At 42.3% G+C, this 25,386-nt stretch overlaps 1 protein-coding gene across 4 annotated transcripts in view; it reads left to right on the top strand.

Moving 5' to 3' along the window:
* The window catches only part of LOC129826546 (erlin-2), a 34,823-nt gene that overhangs the window by 3,362 nt on the left and 6,075 nt on the right, over positions 1-25,386 (top strand). For all 4 annotated transcript variants that reach the window (XM_055887412.1, XM_055887411.1, XM_055887413.1 and 1 more), the window contains 6 exons: positions 3-64; positions 15,908-16,033; positions 16,700-16,773; positions 19,261-19,319; positions 22,859-22,950; positions 23,139-23,228. In XM_055887412.1, the coding sequence (XP_055743387.1) occupies positions 3-64; positions 15,908-16,033; positions 16,700-16,773; positions 19,261-19,319; positions 22,859-22,950; positions 23,139-23,228 (503 nt within the window). The remainder of the gene's footprint in view (positions 1-2; positions 65-15,907; positions 16,034-16,699; positions 16,774-19,260; positions 19,320-22,858; positions 22,951-23,138; positions 23,229-25,386) is intronic.

Here is a 25,386-nt window from a genome sequence, read left to right as displayed (position 1 = left end):
AGTGGTGGAGTGATGATTTACTTTGACCGGATAGAAGTGGTGAACTACCTTGTACCCTCAGCAGGTAAAGTCATTTGCCAATAAATCAAAAGGTGGAGCAGATAAAAAATGTCAATAAAACACATATTGTAGTTTGATTTAAATTTTGCTATGTGCTCATGTTTAATCTCTCAACACAACTCAAAACTGATCTTATTTTTCTTTAACCTTTAACCTTTATTTAACTTGGCAAGTCAGTTAAGAACAAATTCTTATTTACAACGACGGCCTACACCGGCAAAACCCGGACGATGCTGGGCCAATTGTGCGTTACCCTATGGGACTCCCAATCACGGCCGGTTGTGATACAGCTTGGATTCGAACTAGGGTGTCTGTAGTGAATCCTCTTGCACTGAGATGCAGTGCATTAGACCGCTGCGCCACTCGGGAGCCCCTTGGGATCTTACTTGTGGCATAGCATGTCTAATTTTCAAATCCTTCCTTAGTATATAGGCTTTACTATTTCAGAACATTGTAACCCATGTATTTTAACAGTGTGTTGTCCACTGCACCATTATTTCAAAGGGTGACTCATTTTCCAACTTATGAATTGTATTCAGCCTTAAAGGCTCTGTGCAGTAAACTTGTTTTTCCTCGGTTTTATATATATTTCCACACTGAGGTTGGAATAATACTGTAAAATTGTGAAAAGTATTATAATGCTCTTTCAGTGTCTGAGCTGTTTGAAAAGACCGCCTGAAATTTCTGCCTGTTTTGGTGTGAGTGTTGGCCTGCCTGGTGACATCAGGCGGTACATTTGTTAATAGACCACTAAGCAAGAAAGTTTCAAATAGAGATGTGACAACAAAAAAAGCGTTAACTCATTTTTTTGTCGGTTTTCGTTAAAATGACAATAAAAATGTATAAAATTCCACGTGAATTCACAATGCAGCTGAGCTGTCAGCAACGGTTTGGGTCTCCCAGTGCGTCCCTGTAACGTCAACGCAGGAGTCAGCAAGCAGGTGCAGTTAGTGACTTTAATATTAACGAACATAGAATGATACAAAACGAGAAACGTCTGACAAGGAAACAAAAACATTACTGCCTGATAGCAAAATTAGGTGTGACTGATGATGAAACGCAAGTGTGCGTAAAGATGGGTTACCAGGACCGGTGGTTAGTAGACCGGCGACATCGAGCGCCGAAGAGCGGGAACTGTCACGTCTACTCCCACTCCACGTCGCCGGTCAACTTACCACCAGTTCTGGCAGCTCCTTTGGACCGTACACTTCCCAGTCCACCGGGTACTGGAGCCGACCCCACGAGGTTGGGAGTCCAGGGGTGATCTGACGGCATAGACGGGGTTTGCGCATTATGTTCAGAAAGCCACAAGCTCGTTCTGGTACTGAAGGGCAGATAAATTCCAAAAAGTATCTGTAATGTTCGTAGAAACATGTCAAAGGTTTTTTATAATCAATCCTCAGGTTGTTTTTAACATACATAATCGATCATATTTCAACCAGACGGTCAACTGTTCAATTCTACAGAGATAGAAAATGTCGAGCAAAATCCCTCTTGCGCGGGAACCAATCAAAGGACACCTGGCCATCCACTGACGTGTTTTGATAAATCTCGCTCATTTTTCAAAATAAAAGCCTGAAACTGTCTAAAGCCTGGTCACTGCCTGAGGAAGCCATTGGAAAAGAAATCTGGTTGATACGCCTTTAAATGGAGGACGGGCAAGCAATGTAACAAGGATTATTTTTTTTAAGCACTTCTGTTAAGCAGAAGTTAAGCACTTCTGTTTTAAGCACTTCTGTTATACTCACAGACAATATTTTGACAGTTTTGGAAACTTTAGAGTTTTCTATCCTAATCTGTCAATTATATGCATATTCTAATATCTGAGCCTGAGAAATAGTCCGTTTACCTTGGGAACGTTTTTATCACAAATATAAAAATTCTGCCCCCTAGCTTCAAGAGGCTAGCTAATACAGCCTGATACCAGTATTGGTGGAGGCTTAAATCAGCATGTTGTTTGTGCAACAGTATCTTCTAAATGAAAGAGGAGGTATTTTTTATTTTTTTTTTTTTTTTTTTTCACCTTTATTTAACCAGGTAGGCTAGTTGAGAACAAGTTCTCATTTGCAACTGCGACCTGGCCAAGATAAAGCATAGCAGTGTGAACAGACAACAACACAGAGTTACACATGGAGTAAACAATAGACAAGTCAATAACATGGTAGAAAAAAGAGAATCTATATACAATGTGTGCAAAAGGCATGAGGTAGGCAATAAATCGAATAATTACAATTTAGCAGATTAACACTGGAGTGATAAATCATCAGATGATCATGTGCAAGAAGAGATACTGGTGTGCAAAAGAGCAGAAAAGTAAATAAATAAAAGCAGTATGGGGGTGAGGTAGGTAAATTGGGTGGGTAGGTTACAGATGGACTATGTACAGCTGCAGCGATCGGTTAGCTGCTCGGATAGCAGATTTTTAAAGTTGTTGAGGGAGATAAAAGTCTCCAACTTCAGAGATTTTTGCAATTCGTTCCAGTCGCAGGCAGCAGAGAACTGGAAGGAAAGGCGTCCAAATGAGGTTTTGGCTTTAGGGATGATCAGTGAGATACACCTGCTGGAGCGCGTGCTACGGGTGGGTGTAGCCATCGTGACCAGTGAACTGAGATAAGGCGGCACTTTACCTAGCATAGCCTTGTAGATGACCTGGAGCCAGTGGGTCTGACGACGAACATGTAGCGAGGGCCAGCCGACTAGGGCATACAGGTCGCAGTGGTGGGTCGTATAAGGTGCTTTAGTAACAAAACGGATGGCACTGTGATAAACTGCATCCAGTTTGCTGAGTAGAGTATTGGAAGCTATTTTGTAGATGACATCGCCGAAGTCGAGGATCGGTAGGATAGTCAGTTTTACTAGGGTAAGTTTGGCGGCGTGAGTGAAGGAGGCTTTGTTCCGGAATAGAAAGCCGACTCTAGATTTGATTTTGGATTGGAGATGTTTGATATGAGTCTGGAAGGAGAGTTTGCAGTCTAGCCACACACCTAGGTACTTATAGATGTCCACATATTCTAGGTCGGAACCGTCCAGGGTGGTGATGCTAGTCGGGCGTGCGGGTGCAGGCAGCGAGCGGTTGAAAAGCATGCATTTGGTTTTACTAGCATTTAAGAGCAGTTGGAGGCCACGGAAGGAGTGTTGTATGGCATTGAAGCTCGTTTGGAGGTTAGATAGCACAGTTTCCAGGGAAGGGCCGGAAGTATACAGAATGGTGTCGTCTGCGTAGAGGTGGATCAGGGAATCGCCCGCAGCAAGAGCAACATCATTGATGTATACAGAGAAAAGAGTCGGCCCGAGAATTGAACCCTGTGGTACCCCCATAGAGACTGCCAGAGGACCGGACAACATGCCCTCCGATTTGACACACTGAACTCTGTCTGCAAAGTAGTTGGTGAACCAGGCAAGGCAGTCATTAGAAAAACCGAGGCTATTGAGTCTGCCGATAAGAATATGGTGATTGACAGAGTCGAAAGCCTTGGCCAGGTCGATGAAGACGGCTGCACAGTAATGTCTTTTATCGATGGCGGTTATGATATCGTTTAGTACCTTGAGCGTGGCTGAGGTGCACCCGTGACCGGCTCGGAAACCGGATTGCACAGCGGAGAAGGTACGGTGGGATTCGAGGTGGTCAGTGATCTGTTTGTTGACTTGGCTTTCGAAGACCTTAGCTAGGCAGGGCAGGATGGATATAGGTCTGTAACAGTTTGGGTCCAGGGTGTCTACCCCTTTGAAGAGGGGGATGACAGCGGCAGCTTTCCAATCCTTGGGGATCTCAGATGATACGAAGGAGAGGTTGAACAGGCTGGTAATAGGGGGTGCGACAATGGCGGCGGACAGTTTCAGAAATAGGGGGTCCAGATTGTCAAGCCCAGCTGATTTGTATGGGTCCAGGTTTTCCAGCTCTTTCAGAACATCTGCTATCTGGATATGGGTAATGGAGAAGCTGGGGAGGCTTGGGCGAGTAGCAGCGGGGGGGGCGGGGCTGTTGGCCAAGGTTGGAGTCGCCAGGTGGAAGGCATGGCCAGCCATTGAGAAATGTTTGTTGAAGTTTTCGATTATCACGGACTTATCAGTGGTGACCGTGTTATCTAGCCTCAGTGCAATGGGCAGCTGGGAGGAGATGCTCTTGTTTTCCATGGACTTTACATTATCCCAGAACTTTTTGGAGTTAGAGCTACAGGATGCAAATTTCTGCTTGAAAAAGCTGGCCTTTGCTTTCCTGACTGACTGCGTGTATTGGTTCCTGACTTCCCTGAACAGTTGCATATCACGGGGGCTCTTCGATGCTATTGCAGTTCGCCACAGGATGTTTTTGTGCTGGTCGAGGGCAGTCAGGTCTGGAGTGAACCAAGGGCTATATCTGTTCTTGGTTCTGCATTTTTTGAACGGAGCATGCTTGTCTAATATGGTGAGGAAGTAACTTTTAAAGAATGACCAGGCATCCTCAACTGACGGGATGAGGTCAATATCCTTCCAGGGTACCCGGGCCAGGTCGATTAGAAAGGCCTGCTCGCAGAAGTGTTTCAGGGAGCGTTTGACAGTGATGAGGGGTGGTCGTTTGACCGTGGACCCGTGGTGGATACAGGCAATGAGGCAGTGATCGCTGACATCTTGATTGAAGACAGCAGAGGTGTATTTGGAGGGCAAGTTGGTCAGGATAATGTCTATTAGGGTGCCCATGTTTACGGATTTAGGGTTGTACCTGGTGGGTTCCTTGATGATTTGTGTGAGATTGAGGGCATCAAGCTTAGATTGTAGGACTGCCGGGGTGTTAAGCATATCCCAGTTTAGGTCACCTAACAGAACAAACTCTGAAGCTAGATGGGGAGCGATCAATTCACAGATGGTGTCCAGGGCACAGCTGGGAGCTGAGGGGGGTCGGTAGCAGGCGGCAACAGTGAGAGACTTATTTCTGGAGAGATTAATTTTTAAAATTAGAAGTTCGAACTGTTTGGGCATAGACTTGGAAAGTATGACAGAACTTTGCAGGCTATCTCTGCAGTAGATTGCAACTCCTCCCCCTTTGGCAGTTCTATCTTGACGGAAAGTGTTATAGTTGGGTATGGAAATCTCAGAGTTTTTGGTGGCCTTCCTAAGCCAGGATTCAGACACGGCAAGGACATCAGGGTTGGCAGAGTGTGCTAAAGCGGTGAGTAAGGCAAACTTAGGGAGGAGGCTTCTGATGTTGACATGCATGAGGCCAAGGCTTTTTCGATCACAGAAGTCAACAAATGAGGGTGACTGGGGACATGCAGGGCCTGGGTTTACCTCCACATCACCCGAGGAACAGAGTAGTAGTAGGATGAGGGTGCGGCTAAAGGCTATCAAAACTGGTCGCCTAGAGCGTTGGGGACAAGGAATAAAAGGAGCAGATTTATGGGCGTGGTAGAATAGATTCTGGGCATAATGTGCAGACCAGGGTATGGTGGGGCACGGGTACAGCGGAGGCAAGCCCAGGCACTGGGTGATGATAAGAGAGGTTGTATCTCTGGACATGCTGGTCTCAATGGGTGAGGTCACCGCATGTGTGGGGGGTGGGACAAAGGAGGTATCAGAGGTACGGAGAGTGGAACTACGGGGTCCATTGCAAACCAAAACAATGATAACTAGCCTGCACAACAGTATGCAAGGCATATTGATATTTGAGAGAGACATACAATAAGGCATAAAGTGATTGCAGGTCATGATTGGGAGAGCTAGCTAAAACAGCAGGTGAGATAACAGCAGCTAGTCAGCTAACACAGCAACAGAAGGTAAAAATGGCGACGACTGGGCAGAGAGGGTCGGATTAACTACACACAGATCCTGAGTTAAGGCACAGAGCCGACAGATAAAACACAAATAAATAGAATGGAGTACCGTGAATTAATGGACAGTCAAGCAGGCATCAGCTATGTAGCCAAGTGATCATAGTGTCCAGGGGGCAGCCGTAGATGGAGTAGTGAGGCCTCCACTAAGCTAGCACGCGTTTAAAGTTAGTAGCCCGGGGGGGTGGTCTGCTCAGACGGAGGGGGTCTGCTCAGACGGAGGCCGGTTGAGGGCACGTCTGCAAACCAGACGTGGTCGTGTCGACAGAGAATCCAAGCCGGATAGCGGTGGCGAAAGAGAGGTTGTGGATTGTAGAATTGTGTTTGCTAACTGGTGCTAGCTTCCTGGCTGCGCTAGCTGCAAGATAAGCTAGCAGTTAGCAGACCGGGGCATGCAAGTTAGCCTTTGGGGGACGTCGCGATGGGGGGGAAGTCTGTTTTTGCCTCTTCGTGCGGTGACGTCGATAGACCAGTCGTGGAATTAGTAGGGTTCCAGGTAGCTCTAGGTAGCTAACAGGCCTAGTAGGTTAGCAGAATGGGCCTTCAGCAGGCGTCACGCCTGAGGGGCCTGTTGGAGTCCCCGGGCAGATTATGTCGGTATTCCAGTCGTAGAGTAGGCGAAGCATGAATATGTTGGCTACATGAATAAAGATTTATGGTAGTCAAAGATTATAGGGTCCCCTAGGAAACACGGAACATCACTTTGGTTCCTACCCTGTCACAATAACTCGTCCATAACATTTTCATTCATTGTCATGTCAAACAACACTGTATTCATAGTGCCCACTATTATTTATATTCTAACTATAGAGTTATAATAAACGTTCTATTTCCATGATTCCAGAAGTTCACCCAAGGGTTTTGATCTAAATTGCAATTGCACCGTTTGGTTAAAAATAAGGCCTAGTATTTTTGCCCATATTGTGGCAGTGTGGAAATGATCTCAAATGAGTGCAGGAAATTATTTTAGGTTGAATTGAACAGTATAAAACAATCAGAATGGAGAAAGACACATTGAAATAATTTAGAGTGTAAACTAAGCAAAAAAGAAACGTCCTTTCACTGTCAACTGTATTTATTTTCAGCAAACTTAACATGTGTAAATATTGTATGAACATAACAAGATTCAACAACTGAGACAAACTGAACAAGTTCCACAGACATGTGACTAACAGAAATTGAATAATGTGTCCCTGAACAAAGGGGGGTCAAAATCAAAAGTAACAGTAAGTATCTGGTGTGGCCACCAGCTGCATTAACTTCTTTCGGATCAGTGGGACGCCGTCCCACCTCGACAACATCCTGTGAAATTGCAGAACGCCAAATTCAAATTAAATTACTATAAATATTTAACTTTTATAATATCACAAGTGCAATACATCAAAATAAAGCTGAACTTGTTGTTAATCCAGCCGCCGCGTCAGATTTCAAAAAGGCTTTACGGCGAAAGCAAACCATACAATTATCTGAGGACAGCGCCCCGCATACCAACACATGAAAAACATATTTCAACCAGGCAGGTGCGACACAAATGTCAGAAATAACGATATAATTTAGGCCTTACCTTTGAAGATCTTCTTCTGTTGGCATTCCAAAATGTCCCAGAAACATCACAAATGGTCCTTTTTGTTCGATAAATTCCTTATTTATTTGGCGCGTTTGATTCAGAAATACACCGGTTCCAACTCGCCCAACATGACTACAAAGTATCTAATAAGTTACCTGTAAACTTGGTCCAAACATTTCAAACAACTTTCCTAATCCAACCTTAGATATCCTAAAATGTAAATAATCGATAAAATGTAAGATTGAATATACTGTGTTCAATAGCGGATAAATACAACGTGGAGCGAGCTCCAGTTCACGTGCGCCACACAGAAGAATCCACTTGGCTTAACACTCACAATGAACAGCCCTACTTCTTAATTTCTCAAAAGAAAAACATCAACCAAAGTCTAAAGACTGTTGACATCTAGTGGAAGCCATAGGAACTGCAACCAGGTTCCTCATAAATATAGTTTCCCATAGAAAACCAATTGAAAACACAGTGACCTCCAAATGTTTTTCCTGGATGGTTTGTCCTCGGGTTTTCGCCTGCCAAATAAGTTCTGTTATACTCACAGACATAATTTTAAGTTTTAGAAACTTTAGAGTGTTTTCTATCTACATCTACCAATTATATGCATATCCTCGCTTCTGGGCTTGAGAAATCTGAGGTTTGTAGTTGTAGTTTTCAACTCTTGGCCTATCGAATACACAGTGTCTATGGGGTCATATTGCACTTCCTAAGGCTTCTACTAGATGTCAACAGTCTTTAGAACCTTGTTTGATGCTTCTACTGTGAAGGATGAGGGAATAAGAGCTGATTGAGCCAGGGCTCTGGCAGAGTGCCACTGCATTTCTACAGACAAAGGAATTCTCCGGTTGAAACATTATTGAAGATTTATGTTAAAAACATCCTAAAGGTTGATTCTATACATTGTTTGACATGTTTCTACGAACTGTAATGGAATTTTTTGACTTTTCGTCAATTTGGATTTTGGAACTAAACACGCAAACAAAAAGGAGGTATTTGGACATAAATGATGGACGTTATATCAAACAAAACAAACATTTATTGTCGAACTGGGATTCCTGTGAGTGCATTCTGATGAAGATCATCAAAGGTAAGTGAATATTTATAATGCTATTTCTGACTTCTGTTGGCTCCACAATATGGCAGATATCTGTATGGCTTGTTTTGGTCTGAGCGCTGTACTCAGATTATAGCATGGTGTGCTTTTTCGGTAAAGTTTTTTGGAAATCTGACACAGCGTTTGCATTAAGGGGAAGTTTATCTAAAGTTCCATGTATAATACTTGTATCTTTTATCAATGTTTATTATGAGTATTTCTGTAAATTGATGTGGCTCTGTGCAAATTCACGGGATGTTATGGTGGCAAAACATTACTGAACTTAACGCACCAATGTAAACTAAGATATTTGGATATAAATATGAACTTTATCGAATAAAACATACATGTATTGTGTAACATGAAGTCCTATGAGTGTCATCTGATGATCATCAAAGGTTAGTGATACATTTTATCTCTATTTCTGCTTTTTGTGACTCCTCTCTTTGGCTGGAAAAATGGCTGTGTTTTTCTGTGACTAGGTACTGACCTAACATAATCAGATGGTGTGCTTTCGTCGTAAAGCCTTTTTGAAATCGGACACTGTGGTGGGTTTAACAACAAGTTTATCTTTAAAATGGCGTAAAATACTTGTATGTTTGGGGAATTATAATTATGAGATTTCTGTTTGAATTTGGCGCCCTGCACTTTCACTGGCTGTTGTCAAGTCGATCCCGTTAACGGGATCTCAGCCGACCTCAGCCGTAAGAAGTTAAGTACTGCAGTGCATCTCCTCCTTGTGGACTGCACCAGATTTGCCCGTTCTTGCTGTGAGATGTTACCCCACTCTTCCACCAAGGCACCTGCAAGTTCCCGGACATTTCTGGGGGGAATGGCCCTAGCCCTCACCCTTAGATTCAACAGGTCCCGGATGTGCTCAATGGGATTGAGATCTGGGCTCTTTGCTGGCCATGGCAGAACACTGGCATCCCTGTCTTGCAGGAAATCACGCACAGAACGAGCAGTATGGCTGGTGGCATTGTCATGCTTGCGGGTCATGTCAGGATGAGCCTGCAGGTAGGGTACCACATGAGGGAGGAGGATGTCTTCCCTGTAACGCACAGTGTTGAGATTGCCTACAATGACAACAAGCTCAGTCCGATGATGCTGTGACACACCGCCCCAGACCATGATGGACCCTCCACCTCCAAATCGATCCCGCTCCCGCTCCTTCCACGATAAACGCGAATTCGACCATCACCCCTGGTGAGAGAAAAACGCGACTCGTCAGTGAAGAGCACTTTTTGCCACTCCTGTCTGGTCCAGCGACAGTGGGTTTGTGCCCATATGCAACGTAGTTGCCGGTGTTGTCTGGTGAGGACCTGCCATTCAACAGGCCGACAAGCCCTCAATCCAGCCTCTCTCAGCCTATTGCAGACATTCTGAGCTAGAGGTCGACCAATTAATCGGAATGGCCGATTTTTAATTTGGGCCGATTTTCAAGTTTTCATAACAATCGGAAATCGGTAATTTTGGATGCCTGTTGTCGTTTTTTTATTTTATTTGTATTATTCTATTTTACACCTTTTATTTAACTAGGCAAGTCAGTTAAGAACACATTCTTATTTTCAATGACGGCCTAGGAACGGTGGGTTAACTGCCTTGTTCAGGGGCAGAACGACAGATTTTTACTTTGTCAGCTCAGGGATTCAATCTTGCAACCTTACGGTTAACTAGTCCAACGCTCTAACCACCTGCCTCACGAGGAGCCCACCTGTTACGCGAATGCAGTAAGAAGCCAAGGTAAGTTGCTAGCTAGCATTAAACTTATCTTATAAAAAACAATCAATCATAATCACTAGTTATAACTACACAAGGTTGATGATATTACTAGTTTATCTAGCGTGTCCTGCGTTGCATATAATCGATGCAGTGCGCATTCGCGAAAAAGGACTGTCGTTGCTCCAACGTGTACCTAACCATAAACATCAATGCCTTTCTTAAAATTAATACACAGAAATATATATTTTTAAACCTGCATATTTAGCTAAAAGAAATCCAGGTTAGCCTGTCTAGGACTGGGGTGCCGCTAGCGGCACACCCCCCCACCCCCACTGAAAAGGCAGAGCCGCGAAATTCAAAAAAAAATATTTTTTTGAATATTTAACTTTCACACATTAAAGTCCAATACAGCTAATGAAAGACACAGATCTTGTGAATCCAGCCAACATGTCCGATTTTTAAAATGTTTCACAGGGAAGACACAATATGTAAAGATGTAAATCTATTAGCTAAACACATTAGCATAATCCACCATCTTTTCTTTGTCCACCAACACCAGTAGCTATCACCAATTCGGCTAAACTAAGATATTGATAGCCACTAACCAAGAAAAAACCTCCTCAGATGACAGTCTGATAACATATTTATGGTATAGGATAGGTTTTGTTAGAAAAATGTGCATATTTCAGGTAGATGTCATAGTTTACAATTGCACCCACCGTCACAAATGGACTAGAATAATTACATAGAGCAACGTGTTTACCTAATTACTAATCATCAAACATTTCGTAAAAATACACAGCATACACTAATCGAAAGACACAGATCCTGTGAATACAGACAATATTTCAGATTTTCTAAGTGTCTTACAGCGAAAACACAATAAATCGTTATATTAGCATACCACATATGCAAATGTTACCAGAGCATTGATTCTAGCCAAAGAGAGAGCGATAGAGCGATAACGTAAACATAGCCAAAATATATTAATTTTTTCACTAACCTTCTCAGAATTCTTCAGATGACCCTCCTGTAACATCACATTACAACATACATATACAGTTTGTTCGAAAATGTGCATATTTAGCCACCAAAATCATGGTTAGACAATGAGAAAAGTAGCCCAGCTGGTCAGAAAATATCCTGCGCCATATTAGACAGTGATCTAGTCGTATACATAAATACTCATAAACGTGACTAAAAAATATAGGGTGGACAGCGATTGATAGACAATTTAATTCTTAATACAATCGCGGAATTACATTTTTTAAATTATCCTTACTTTTCAATACAGTTTGCGCCAAGCGAAGCTACGTCAAACAAGATGGCGTCCTAAGCCATTAACATTTTTCGACAGAAACACGATTTATCATAATAAATTGTTCCTACTTTGAGCTGTTCTTCCATCAGAATCTTGGTCAAAGAATCCTTTCTTGGGTCTAATCGTCTTTTGGTCGAAAGCTGTCCTCTTGCCATGTAGAAATGCCCATTGCGTTCGGCATGAACTGGAAGCGTGCCCAGAGATTCACAGTGTCTCAGAAATAAATGTCCCAAAATCGCACTAAACGGGTATAAATTGCTATAAAACGGTTTAAATTAACTACCTTATGATGTTTTTAACTCCTATAACGAGTAGAAACATGACCTGAGAAATATTACTGGCTCCACTAATGCTTGGAAAAAGAACGGGTCGGTGCCCACCGTGCGTCCGACGCAGCAGGAAAGGAGTGCCTACCTACACGTGTTTTTCATTTATAGTGGCTGTGATTGCGCAATCCACACCATTCAACTCGTCATCACGTAAAGGCATCCAGGGGAAGACGTAAGCAGTGTCCGTATACTCATAGCAATAACAGTGGCCTTTAAACTGACTCCAGAACAGGGGCCAAAATGTGTGAAATCTGACTCCATGTCAGGGAAATTGCTGTAGAATGAGTTCTGTTCCACTCAGAGACAAAATTTCAACGGCTATAGAAACTATAGACTGTTTTCTATCCAATAATAATAATAATATGCATATTGTACGATCAAGAATTTAGTAGGAAGCCGTTTCAAAAATTACACGATTTCCATAAATAGTGACAACAGCACCCCCTAGCCTCAACAGGTTAGCAGGCAATATTAACCAGGTGAAATTGTGTCACTTCTCTTGCGTTCATTGCACGCAGAGTCAGGGTATATGCAACAGTTTGGGCCGCCTGGCTCATTGCGAACTAATTTGTCAGAATTTTACGTAATTATGACATTATGACATAACATTGAAGGTTGTGCAATGTAACAGGAATATTTAGACTTATGGATGCCTCCCGTTAGATTAAATACGGAACGGTTCAGTATTTCACTGAAAGAATAAACAATTTGTTTTCGAGATGATAGTTTCCGGATTCAACCATATTAATGACCTAAGGCTCGTATTTCTGTGTGTTATTATGTTATAATTAAGTCTATGATTTGATAGAGAGGTCTGACTGAGCGATGGTAGGCACCAGCAGGCTCGTAAGCATTCATTCAAACAGCACTTCCGTGCGTTTTGCCAGCAGCTCTTCGCAATGCTTCAAGCACTGTGCTGTTTATGACTTCAAGCCTATCAACTCCCGAGATTAGGCTGGTGTAACCGATGTGAAATGGCTAGCTAGTTAGCGGGGTGCGCGCTAATAGTGTTTCAAACGTCACTCGCTCTGAGACTTGGAGTAGTTCCCCTTGCTCTGCATTGGTAACGCTGCTTCGAGGGTGGCTGTTGTCGATGTGTTCCTGGTTCGAGCCCAGGTAGCGGCGAGGAGAGGGATGGAAGCTATACTGTTACACTGGCAATACTAAAGTGCCTATAAGAACATCCAATAGTCAAAGGTATATGAAATACAAATGGTATAGAGAGAAATAGTCCTATAATTCCTATAATAACTACAACCTAAAACTTCTTACCTGGGAATATTGAAGACTCATGTTAAAAGGAACCACCAGCTTTCATATGTTCTGAGCAAGGAACTTAAACGTTAGCTTTCTTACATGGCACATATTGCACTTTTACTTTCTTCTCCAACACTTTGTTTTTGCATTATTTAAACCAAATTGAACATGTTTCATTATTTATTTGAGGCTAAATTGATTTTATTGATGTATTATATTAAGTTAAAATAAGTGTTCATTCAGTATTGTTGTATTTGTCATTATTACAAATACATTTTAAAAAATCGGACGATTAATCGGTATCGGCTTTTTTGGTCCTCCAAGTATCGGTATCGGCGTTGAAATCCTAATCGGTCGACCTCTAGTCTGAGCACTGATGGAGGGATTGTGCATTCCTGGTGTAACTCAAGCAGTTGTTGTTGCCATCCTGTACTTGTCCCGCAGGTGTGATGTTCGGATGTACCGATCCTCTGCAGGTGTTGTTACACGTGGTCTTCCACTACGAGGACGATCAGGTCTCTGTCCTGTTTCCCTGTAGTGCTGTCTTAGGCGTTTCACAGTACGGACATTGCAATGTATTGCCCTGGCCACATCTGAAGTCCTCATGCCTCCTTGCAGCATGCCCAAGGCATGTTCACGCAGATGAGCAGAGACGACCCTGGGCATCTGTCTTTTGGTGTTTTTCAGAGTCAGTAGAAAGGCCTCTTTAGTGTCCTAAGTTTTCAGAACTGTGACCTTAATTGCCTACCGTCTGTAAGCTGTTTGTCTTAAACTCTCTGGGATATTCGGGGCGGCAGCGTCCCACCTCGCCAACAGCCAGTGAAATTGCAGGGCGCCAAATTCAAAACAACAGAAATTCCATAATTATAATTCCTCAAACATACAAGAATTTCACACCATTTTAAAGATAAACTTGTTGTAAATCCAGCCACAGTGTCTGATTTCAAAAAGGCTTCACGACGAAAGCACACCAAACGATTATGTTAGGTCAGCACCTAGTTACAGAAAAACAGCCATTTTTCCAGCCAAAGAGAGGAGTCACAAAAAGCAGAAATAGAGATAAAATTAATCACTAACTTTTGATGATCTTCATCAGATGACACTCATAGGACTTCATGTTACACAATACATGTATGTTTTGTTCGATAAAGTTCATATTATATCCAAAAATCACAGTTTACATTGGCGCGTTATGTTCTGTAATGTTTCGCTTCCAAAACATCCGGTGAAAGTGCAGAGAGCCACATTAATTTACAGAAATACTCATCATAAACATTGATAAACGATACAAGTGTTAAACATACGAATAAAGATAAACTTCTCCTTAATGCAACCGCTGTCAGATTTCAGAAAGGCTTTACGGAGAAAGCACACTTTGCGATTATGTTAGGCCTGCACCTAGCCACGGAAACCCATACAGCCATTTTCCAGCCAAGGAGACTGTCACAAATGTCAGAAATAGCATTAAAATTAATCACTTACCTTTGATCTTCATCTGGTGGCACTCCCAGGTCTCCATGTTAGACAATAAATGTTGTTTGTTCGATAATGTCCCTCTATGGCCAAATTCCTCCTTATTGTTCGTTCGTTTTGTCCAGTAATCCAAATGCTTAAGGCGCGTGCACTAATAAATCCAGGCGAAAAGTTTTAAAAAGTACAATAAAAGTTAGTAGAAACATGCCAAACGATGTTAAAAATCAATTCTCTGGTTGTTTTTGTCATAAATAATCAATAATATTTCAACTGGACAAAAGCTTCGTCAATAGGAAAGGAGAAACAAGAAAGGCGCGTTCCCGATCAGGCGCATGACTGATGAATGGAAATGTCCAATGGCCACTGATTGAAAGTGCTGTATCTTCCTCATTTTTCAGAGTAAAAGCCTGAAACAATGCCTAAAGACTGGCCACATGTAGAGGAAGCCATGGAGACCGCGAACTGGGTCCTAAGTCTTTGTATGGTGGATAGGCTTTCAATGGAAAAACAGCCTTTCAAAATAATAGTACTTCCTGGTTGGATTTTCCTCGGGTTTTCGCCTGCCATATCAGTTCTGTTATACTCACAGAACATTATTTTAACAGTTTGGAACTTAGAGTTTTCTTTACAAATCTACTAATTATATGCATATCCTATCTTCTGGGCCTGAGTAGCAGGCAGTTTTCAGGCAGAATTTCTGTTGCTTGTTCTGGACATCTCTGCTGTAGTCCGGGTAGATGCTGATGCGTTGATCTTGTGGACGTCTTTCTTTGTACTAAGCCCTCCTTATGCTGATGGCATCTTGGAAGAAGAGGAACTTTGAGATTAGGGTTCTCGGTGGTTGGCCCGTGCCATTGCGGGTCAGTGACTCCCCACAATGTTTGCAACACTGGTTGAAATGAGAAGAAAGGGGTACTGGTTGATTACTTTTTTTCAAAACCAATGTATTTTCCACGTTGATTCCACGTCACAAAATGTTGACAAATTATGTTGAAACAGCGTTTATTCAACCACTGTGTACCCAGTGGGTTATTCACTGTAGCCACTATTACTTACTTAATGTAGCCACACTTCTTTCTCTCCTCTCTGCAATGTATAATATCTTTCTCCTCTCTGCAGTGTATGATATAATGAGGAACTTCACAGCAACTCTTTGTTCTCTCCTACAGTGTATGATATAATGAGGAACTTCACAGTAACTCTTTGTTCTCTCCTACAGTGTATGATATAATGAGGAACTTCACAGTAACTCTTTGTTCTCTCCTACAGTGTATGATATAGTGAAGAACTTCACAGCGGATTACGACAAGGCCTTAATATTCAATAAGGTTCACCATGAGCTCAACCAGTTCTGCAGCGTCCATTCTCTTCAGGAGGTCTACATCGGCTTGTTCGGTAAGTGTAAACAATAGGCAGTTCTAGAATATTCGTTTAAAGGGTGTTTTTCAATATGCATACTACCATGCTCCAAGTGCATTCTCCGAGGGCATTCTATTGAGTACGTACTTGTGAGGGCGAGATTGTGGAGAACGCATAAAACATTTAATTTGAGAAGCACTCACACTCCCCCTACTGTATTACCTCACGCTGCATCTCCCTAATGTTATCCAAGGTAGATGTAAATTCTTTGTGGGTAGCTAGCTAACAATTCTTTGTGGGTCGCTAGCTAGCCAGTTAGCCCTATTGACTTACCCATTCACTGAACCTTCCTTCTTCTAGCCAGGACAATGGCAATGGTGAAAAAACAAGATATACACAAAGCAAATGTTTTACTTCATAATTATCAGCTAGATATGTGAATCTGAATAATGTCGCTAACTAGATAGTATAACAGTCAAAAATGATCTAAAACCAATGTTATCCAAGGCAGCTGTCAATTCTTCATGGGTAGCTAGGTAACAATTCTTCCTGGCCATCTGGCTAGCTAACAGTAGTAGCTAGCTAGTTAGCTCTATTATGGGCTTACGACCTACACATGCTATAGTGGGTATCACAAATGGCAACCTCTGTCTCCATGGTATATCCTCTAACCCTGTTCTCTGTGTGTGTGTGTGTCCTCAGACCAGATAGATGAGAACCTGAAGCTGACCTTACAAGAGGATCTGACCAGCATGGCTCCTGGACTCATCATACAGGTACTGGAACTGACTGGGAGGGAGAGACATGGGAGGCGGGAGAAACTAGTCTTAGGGAATCCTTGCATACCAGTGTAAATATTGTTAATTAATAAATCAATATTTATTTAAACATATTTACTGTACCTTCAGAAAGTATTCACTACCTTGACCTTTTCCACATTTTGTTGTTACAGGGTGTGATTAAAATATATTTAATAGTCATTTTTTGTCAACAATCTACACAACACTCTATCAAAAATTCTAACATTTGTAAAATATAAATTCTTCAAGCTCTGTTAAGTTAGTTGCTAATCATTGCTAGACAGCCATTTTCAAGTCCTGCCATAAATTCTCACGCTGATTTTAAGTCAAAACAGTAACTAGGCCACTCAAGAACATTCAACATGGTCTTGATAAGCAACTCGTGTATATTTGGCCTAGTAATTTAGGTTATTGTCCAGCTGAAAGGTGAATTTGTCTCCCAGTGGCTGTTGGAAAGCAGACTGAACCAGGTTTTCCTCTAGGATTTTACCTGTGCTTAGCTCTATTCCGTTTCTTTTTATTCTAAAAAAAACACCCTAGTCCTTGCCGATGACAAGCAAACCCATAGCATGATGCAGCCACCACCATAGTTGAAAATATGAAGAGTGGTACTCAGTGATGTGTTGTTGGATTTACCCCAAACATACAGCGTTGTGTTCAAGACATAATGTTCTTCAGATATTTTAGTATCTGATCAATTAGTCTTCTATTAATTCATTATTCTTTACTTCACATCAGTCTCATTCCAAACGTCGTAAATTGTTGGTTATCTGAACAAACCCAGCCTTTACTATGAATCATTCATACACCAATTGGCATAATTATTTAGTAAGTAAATAAATGATCACAGAAATGCATAAACAAACAGATATGTTACTAACAAGTGGTATCTAAGATTTGCTCTTATTCTGTAGGGATCGATAGTCTCAGATTAACCATTTCCAGCCGTGTAGACAATGCTCCACGTGGTATGGTTAGGAATTCAATAACTATTCGCAATCACAGCTTACCCTGTGGTTTTGCTTAGTCTTGGTACTCAAACCTGTGCCAACTCAGCTTGCACCGAGGTATGCGTGGTCTGAATATGATTTCCTCTGGGGGGGGTTTTATTCGTAACAATAGGAAAGGGCTGTTCCATGATGCCAGATCATGTCTGTGCTCACGGGGGCGGGCCAATGACTTAGTTAAACATTAAAGGGAATACAATTCTCTCACATTAAAGGTTTAACATCACATCATTTCACAAATAGTTTCATCTTTACTCAATAATTTTATACAAGAATTAGATGCAAATCTCTTAACTGAGGAACCTGTATAAACAGAGTTAGGCTAATGTGGCTATATTGTTTTTCATGAGGTCACAAACATGAAACAAAACGGACAGTGTCGTAGCTGGCTTCTCCACCAACCATTTAAACATTATCCAAAATATGGATATTGTTCAGTTCTCAAGTTCTGTGATGTAGTAGAAGTTCTATTGTGAAACTCTCTCTCTCCATACTGAGTGGCCAGGGGGAGAGAGTATCTGCCAGGAATTTACGATCTGAGATAACAGAACCTGGGTGTAGGAGAGAGGGGGAAGCCACGATCTATACCCAGAAAGGGCCACGTCATGCCACTGTTTTAGAGAAAGTTTCCTGCAATTCTATGCATTTTGCAATGGCTAATCTGCTCAAACACAATAACAAAATATATTCTTCTAAATTCATTGTTTTAGGAATTTTCAATTCTCCCTGACTGTCTCATTTTCATTTTGGGAATTTTTTGTTGTCAAAGACTAATTTAAACGTTAAGAAAAATGTTAAATTTGTCACATCCATAGTTGCAATTTCTGGACTGGAGAACCGTGGGAACATTCAGGCAGACAAAAAGGAGAGCGAGATTCTGGCAGACGCGGAGAGAAATAATCATTTCCTTCCCCAACTCTGCTCATTCCTGTAAAGCATTTGGTTTCAGTCTTTTCTCTCTATTCTTGTTAGAGCTGAGATGGTTTCAGTCTTTTCTCTATTCCTGTAGAGCTGAGATGTTTGTTTTTGTTGCTCATTTGGGTCTCAAGCAAAAAAGTTAAAATAAGGGTTAATGTCCCACTGGGTAAAAAAACACTCAGCTGTTTCTTCCCATAAATCCTCTAGAAGAACTACAATAACAAATGTAGGTTCTACCAGGAACTAATAATACTACAGTACAGTTCCCTTTGTGAGGATTGTGTTTGTTTTTACAAGGCTGTCTCCCAAATGGCACCCTATGTATTCCCTTGACTAGAACCTTAAGGGGCCCGGTCAAAGGTAGTGCACTACAATGGCAATAGAGTGCCAATTGGAACTTAGCCTTGATGATCCTCTGGTAATGATAATTAATCTTATTACCATGTATTAATTTACAGGACCACAGTAAAAGAATGTTCGATATAATCTCAAGTCTCCCCTCTTTTTCATACTTGTGGTTTGGCAATCGTTACCACAGGCGGTCCGGGTCACGAAGCCCAACATCCCTGAGAGCATTCGCAGGAACTATGAGATGATGTGAGTAGAAAATTTGGCTGTAGAACACTGAAACTTTCCATATTCCCTGAACCCCCAACCCCCTGCTGTGTGTTCTTTATATGGGTCGTTCTACAGAAGCGGTATAAATTGGGGGTTGGAAAGAAAGTCATATTTGTATCATATTTCTCCCAAACTTTCAGCACACATGTCTTCCAACATATGTCTGGTAGACATACACTCAGCAGCCAGTTTATTATGTACACCCATCTAGTACCGGATCGGACCCCCCCCTGCCTCCAGAACGACGTGAATGTTTCAGGGCATGGATTCTACAAGTTTGAAACGTTCCACAGGGGTGTTGGTACATGCTGACGCGATGGCATCACACAGTTGCTTCAGATTTTATGGCGGTACACCACTGCCATCAGCCTGTACAGTTGACATCATGCAGGATGGAGCCATGGACGGCCATCTGCATGATGCAACAGGAAACGGAATTCGTCGGACCTGGCAATGTTTTTCCACTCCTCAATTGTCCAGTGTAGGTGATTGCGTGCCCACTGGAGACTTCTTCTTGATAAGAGTGGAACCCGGTGTGGTCGTCTGCTGCAATAGCCGATCCGTGACAAAGATCGACGAGTTATGTGTTCAGAGATGCCGTTCTGTACACCACTGTTGTACTGTGCCTTTATTTGTGTGTTTGTGGCCCGCCTGTTAGCTTGCGCGATTCTTGCCATTCTCCTTCGACCTCTCTCATCAACGAGCTGTTTGCGCCACCAGAGGACTGCCGCAGACTAGTTATTTTTTGTTTGTCGCACCGTTCTCGGTAACCTCTATACACTAGTACATGAAAAGCCCAGTAGGGCGGCCGTTTCTTAGATACTGGCTCCGGCGTGCCTGGCATCAACAATCATACCACGCTCAGTCGCTTAGGTCACTCGTTTTGCCCATTGTAACGTTCAATCGAACAGTAACTGAATGCATCGATGCCTGTCTGCCTGCTTTATATAGCAAGCCATGGCCACGTGACTCACTGTCTATTGGAGTGATCCATTTTCATGACCGGGGTTGTGTACCTAAATAAACTGTCCGGTGACTGTATATACTACTCACACACTGTTTGTATTGCATATTTAAATATTTACCTGAATTCAAAACCTTAAATTGAATTTAGAGAAATATAAACTATTGTTCTCTGGAAAAGGTTCAATGTTGATTGTATGAATCTAAAACTTGTTGATAGATGTTTAAATTATCACTTTACCGATCTTTATTTTGGCAAAATAACAGGCATTTCGGTGTCGTGTCAATCATAGAGATAAATAAAGGATTCTAGATGGAAATAACTCATTTTGGTATAGACATTATCATTGAGAGCTTCCACCATTTAAAATTAGTCAACTGGGTGGGGATTCCTATGGGTTGAAGCAATGTTCCCTCTAAGCTGTGTGCAGCTCCCCTCGGACTGCCACTCAGAAGAAATATGAGCCCTGAAGGACAAGGTTAATGTCAAGCCCTGCATGTTTTTTTTCCCAAAAGTCTCATGGAATGTAGTCATTTAACACCACACATTGGCTGCTACTGTAGGCTGAATGACGAAGGCCTTGAGGCCGATACGTAAAGCTTATTAAAGATCAGTGATACTATCAAGAGCAGTGTGCAGGTTCCTTCTTGTTTTTATCACCTTATCCAACTGTTATCATGTACCTGAAAAAAAGGTAGCTCAGATGTGCGAGTGCCTTTATGAATTTTGAGCTGTTAAAATGTTATGGAATGCATTTTTCTGGTAGGCCTATATTATGATCAAATAGCCACCGTTACCTACTTGGCCACTGTTAAAATCAACTTAAAGTGGGTACAGCCTCAGTGTTCACAGTAAATGCTGGAAGTTGCACAGAATTTTCACAATGTTCAAGTTTGCGCTCAGCAGACCTGAAATTTGCCAAAAATGAGGGAACATTGGTTGGGAGTGATCAGCCAATGACCAGAGAGCATTGTCTTCAAATTGGGTTGCCTATGGTTTGTAAACCAGACTAAGATAATATCCAGGACCCAAGACCAATATTTATACCAGGACATGGGTCCCAAGATCCAGACCCATTGAGTTGACAATGACAAGTTAATAAAGACAGAATGTTGGGGTCTCAAGTGGTCCCTTCAATTGTAAGAAACTCAAGTAGAGTAAAGTACAGTAGGGTACATTAGAATAGGGTGCGGTAGAGCACAGTACAGTAGTGAACAGTACAGTATAGCACATTATAGACATCTATGTTTTGGACAAATAGACGTTAATGTTTGGGCTCTTGAAGAGCTGGAGGAACTTTGCTGGCTATGCATGTCAATACCCTACAGTTTTTCCTGGAGTGGGCACTTGTCCACTACCCACATGGTGGTCCTCTAGACAATTCTGTGCTTCCAACTTTGTGGCAACAGTTTGGGGAAGCCCCTTTCCTGTTTCAGTATGACAATGCCCCCATGCACAAAGCGAGATTCATACAGAAATTGTTTGTCGAGATCGGTGTGGAAGAACTTGACTGGCCTGCACAGAGCCCTGATCTCAACCCCATCGAACACCTTTGGGATGAATTGGAACGCCGACTGAGAGTCAGGCCTTATCGCCCAACATTAGTGCCCAACCTCACTAATGCTCTTGTGGCTGAATGGAAGCAAGTCCCCGTAGCAATGTTCAAACATCTAGTAGAAAGCCTTAACAGAAGAGTGGAGACTGTTATAGCAGCAAAGTGGGACCAACTCCATGTTAATGCCCATGATTTTGGAATGAGATGTTCGAGGAGCAGCTGTCCACATACTTTAGGTCATGTAATGTATTTGTAGGGTGGTAGCTCAAGGCACATTCTACACTCTTTTAGTGTGTGTTTTGGTAGTGATATCAAAAGTGGGGCAGCATTTTTCAGAGAAATATGTTTTAAACTACCAATTAGATCAGTATCTTTCAGTGTAATAATATAACTCAATATTTTCTATTGAAATAATAGTGTTAAGAACATACAAATCATTCATTGCTAAAGTTTAGTAGTCATGGTTTGGGACCACCTTTCAAGTGAAATAGATGTATGAACAATACCTTTGTACTATATTAATTTAACAATATGTTTGTTATTGCCTTGGATTAGAACATATGCCTTTTATAGTTTTTTTGGAGGGGTGAGACAGCAATTTACACCACTTCTGTAGAATCAACCATATATGTTCTCCCGGACCTAGGCTGTGTCACAAATTGCACCATATTCCCTAAATAGTGCACTACTTCTGACCAGTGCACTACATAGGGAATAGGGATGCAGACCCAAAGTAAGTGGATCTGTCTGCTGGTTCATGGCTCTGTCTGCTCTCCACTTACATCTGGAAGACTTTAGTGATGGACTGTTGATGCTGTTTATTCATGGTGTTGAGTTAACATGTTGTTGCACAACACTCACCACACTCCACACTCACCACACTCATCATTCCCTAGGATATTCTAGGAAATTATAGAACCACTGCATGTTGTGGGACTGGAGAAAGATGTTAACCAGCTGTTGGCACGCGTTGTAATCTGTGTTTGTGTGTGGGTTTAGGGAGGCTGAGAAGACAAAGCTGCTGATTTCTGCTCAGACTCAGAAGGTGGTGGAGAAGGAGGCGGAGACAGAGCGAAAGAGGGCTGTGATTGGTGAGTCATGGGTGACACTAACGCACTATAACCTTATATTTACATTGACAAAATATTAAACTGACATTTACAATAATACACTGACATTTTATAAACAAATGAGAATTTTTAAGAGGGGTTCAGACAGTTCTCTCGCTAAAATCACAGAATATAAGGTTAATTTCCTGTCTCCATGTGCTGCTCTACAGAGGCAGAGAAGGTGGCTCAAGTGGCGGAAATCAAGTTTAGCCAGAAAGTCATGGAGAAAGAAACAGAGAAAACTATCTCTGAAATTGAAGGTGTGTATATCTGGCAAATTATAATAACTGTATATTTATCATTAGGCCACTGGCCAGTGAAATAGCGTGCTTGTACAACGGGGGTTTTAGGATGCGCTACATTTTTGTCCTTGGCTCTGGCTCTATGAGTCATGATGGTAGAAAAAGCAGTTCCCTGAGGACTGACTGACTGAGTGTGGAAGCTCAGAGCTTAGATGAAATACATTTAAACAGGGTTTCTTATACTATGGGTCGGGACCCAAAGTGGGACATGGGCATGTAAAAGGTGGGTCGTGAGTTAGGAGAATACATCTATAATTACACAATATTTTTTTTGTTTAATTTCACCTTTATTTAACCAGGTAGGCTAATTGAGAACTAATTCTCATTTACAACTGTGACATGTCCAAGATAAAGCAAAGCAGTTCGACACATGGAATAAACAAACATAGTCAATAATACAGCAGAAAAAAGTCTATATACAGTGTGTGCAAATGAGGTAGGATAGGGGAGATAAGGTAATAAATAGGCCATGGTGGCGAATTAATTACAATATAGCAATTAAACACTGGAATGGTAGATGTGCAGAAGATGAATGTGCATGTAGAGATACTGGGGTGCAAAGGAGCAAGATAAATAAATAAATAAATAAATGCAGTATGGGGATGAGGTAGTTGGATGGGCTATTTACAGATGGGCTATGTACAGGTGCAGGGATCTGTGAGCTGCTCTGACAGCTGGTGCTTAAAGCTAGTGAGGGAGATATGAGTCTCCAGCTTCAGTGATTTTTGCAGTTCGTTCCAGTCATTGGCAGCAGAGAACTGGAAGGAAAGGCGGCCAAAGGAAGAATTGGCTTTGGGGGTGACCAGTGAGATATACCTGCTAGAGTGCGTGCTACGGGTGGGTGCTGCTATGGTGACCAGTGAGCTGAGATAAGGCGGGGCTTTACCTAGCAGAGACGACCTGAGATGACCTAGAGCCAGTGGGTTTGGCGACGAGTATGAAGCAAGGGCCAGCCAACGAGAGCATACAGGTCGCAGTGGTGGGTAGTATATGGGGCTTTAGTGACAAAACGGATGGCACTGTGATAGACTGTATCCAATTTGTTGAGTAGAGTGTTGGATTCTATTTTGTTAATGACTTTGCCAAAGTCAAGGATCGGTAGGATGGTCAGTTTTACGAGGGTATGTTTGGCAGCATGAGTGAAGGATGCTTTGTTGTGAAATAGGAAGCCAATCTAGATTTAATTTTGGATTGGAGATGCTTATTGTGAGTCTGGAAAGAGAGTTTACAGTCTAACCAGACACCTAGGTCTTTGTAGTTGTCCACATTTTCTAAGTCAGAACCGTCCAGAGTAGTGATTCTGGATGGGCGGGCAGGTGCGGGCAGCGATCAGTTGAAGAGCATGCATTTGGTTTTACTTGCATTTAAGAGCAGTTGGAGGCCACGGAAGGAGAGTTGTATGGCATTGAAGCTCGTCTGGAGGTTAGTTAACACAGTGTCCAAAGAAGGGCCAGAGGTATACAGAATGGTGTCGTCTGCGTAGAGGTGGATCAGAGACTCACCAGCAGCAAGAGCGACGACATTGATGTATACAGAGAAGAGTCAGCCCGAGAATTTAACCCTGTGGCACCCCCATAGAGACTGCCAGAGGTCCGGACAACAATTTCGACAGATCATTTTAGAAAGAGAGAGTCCAGATTGTCTAGCCCGGCTGATTTGTAGGGGTCCAGATTTTTCAGCCCGGCTGATTTGTAGGGGTCCAGATTTTTCAGCTCTTTCAGAACATCAGCTATCTGGATTTGGGTGAAGGAGAAATGGGGGAGGCTTGGACGAGTTGCTGTGGGGGGTGCAGAGCTGTTGATCGGGGTAGGGGTAGCCAGGTGGAAAGCATGGCCAGCCGTAGAAAAATTCTTATTGAAATTCTCAATTATAGTGGATTTATCTGTGGTGACAGTGTTTCCTAGCCTCAGTGCAGTGGGCAGCTGGGAGGAGGTGCTCTTATTCTCCATGGACTCTACAATGTCCTTGAACTTTTTTGAGTTTGTGCTACAGGATGCACATTTCTGCTTGAAAAAGCTAGCCTTAGCTTTCCTAACTGCCTGTGTATATTGGTTCCTAACTTCCCTGAAAAGTTGCATATCACGTTGGCAATTCGATGCTAATGCAGAACGCCACA

This window comes from Salvelinus fontinalis, chromosome 28, assembly GCF_029448725.1.
Source record: "Salvelinus fontinalis isolate EN_2023a chromosome 28, ASM2944872v1, whole genome shotgun sequence".
NCBI lineage: Eukaryota > Metazoa > Chordata > Actinopteri > Salmoniformes > Salmonidae > Salvelinus > Salvelinus fontinalis.
This window is presented reverse-complemented; position numbering and strand designations above follow the sequence as displayed.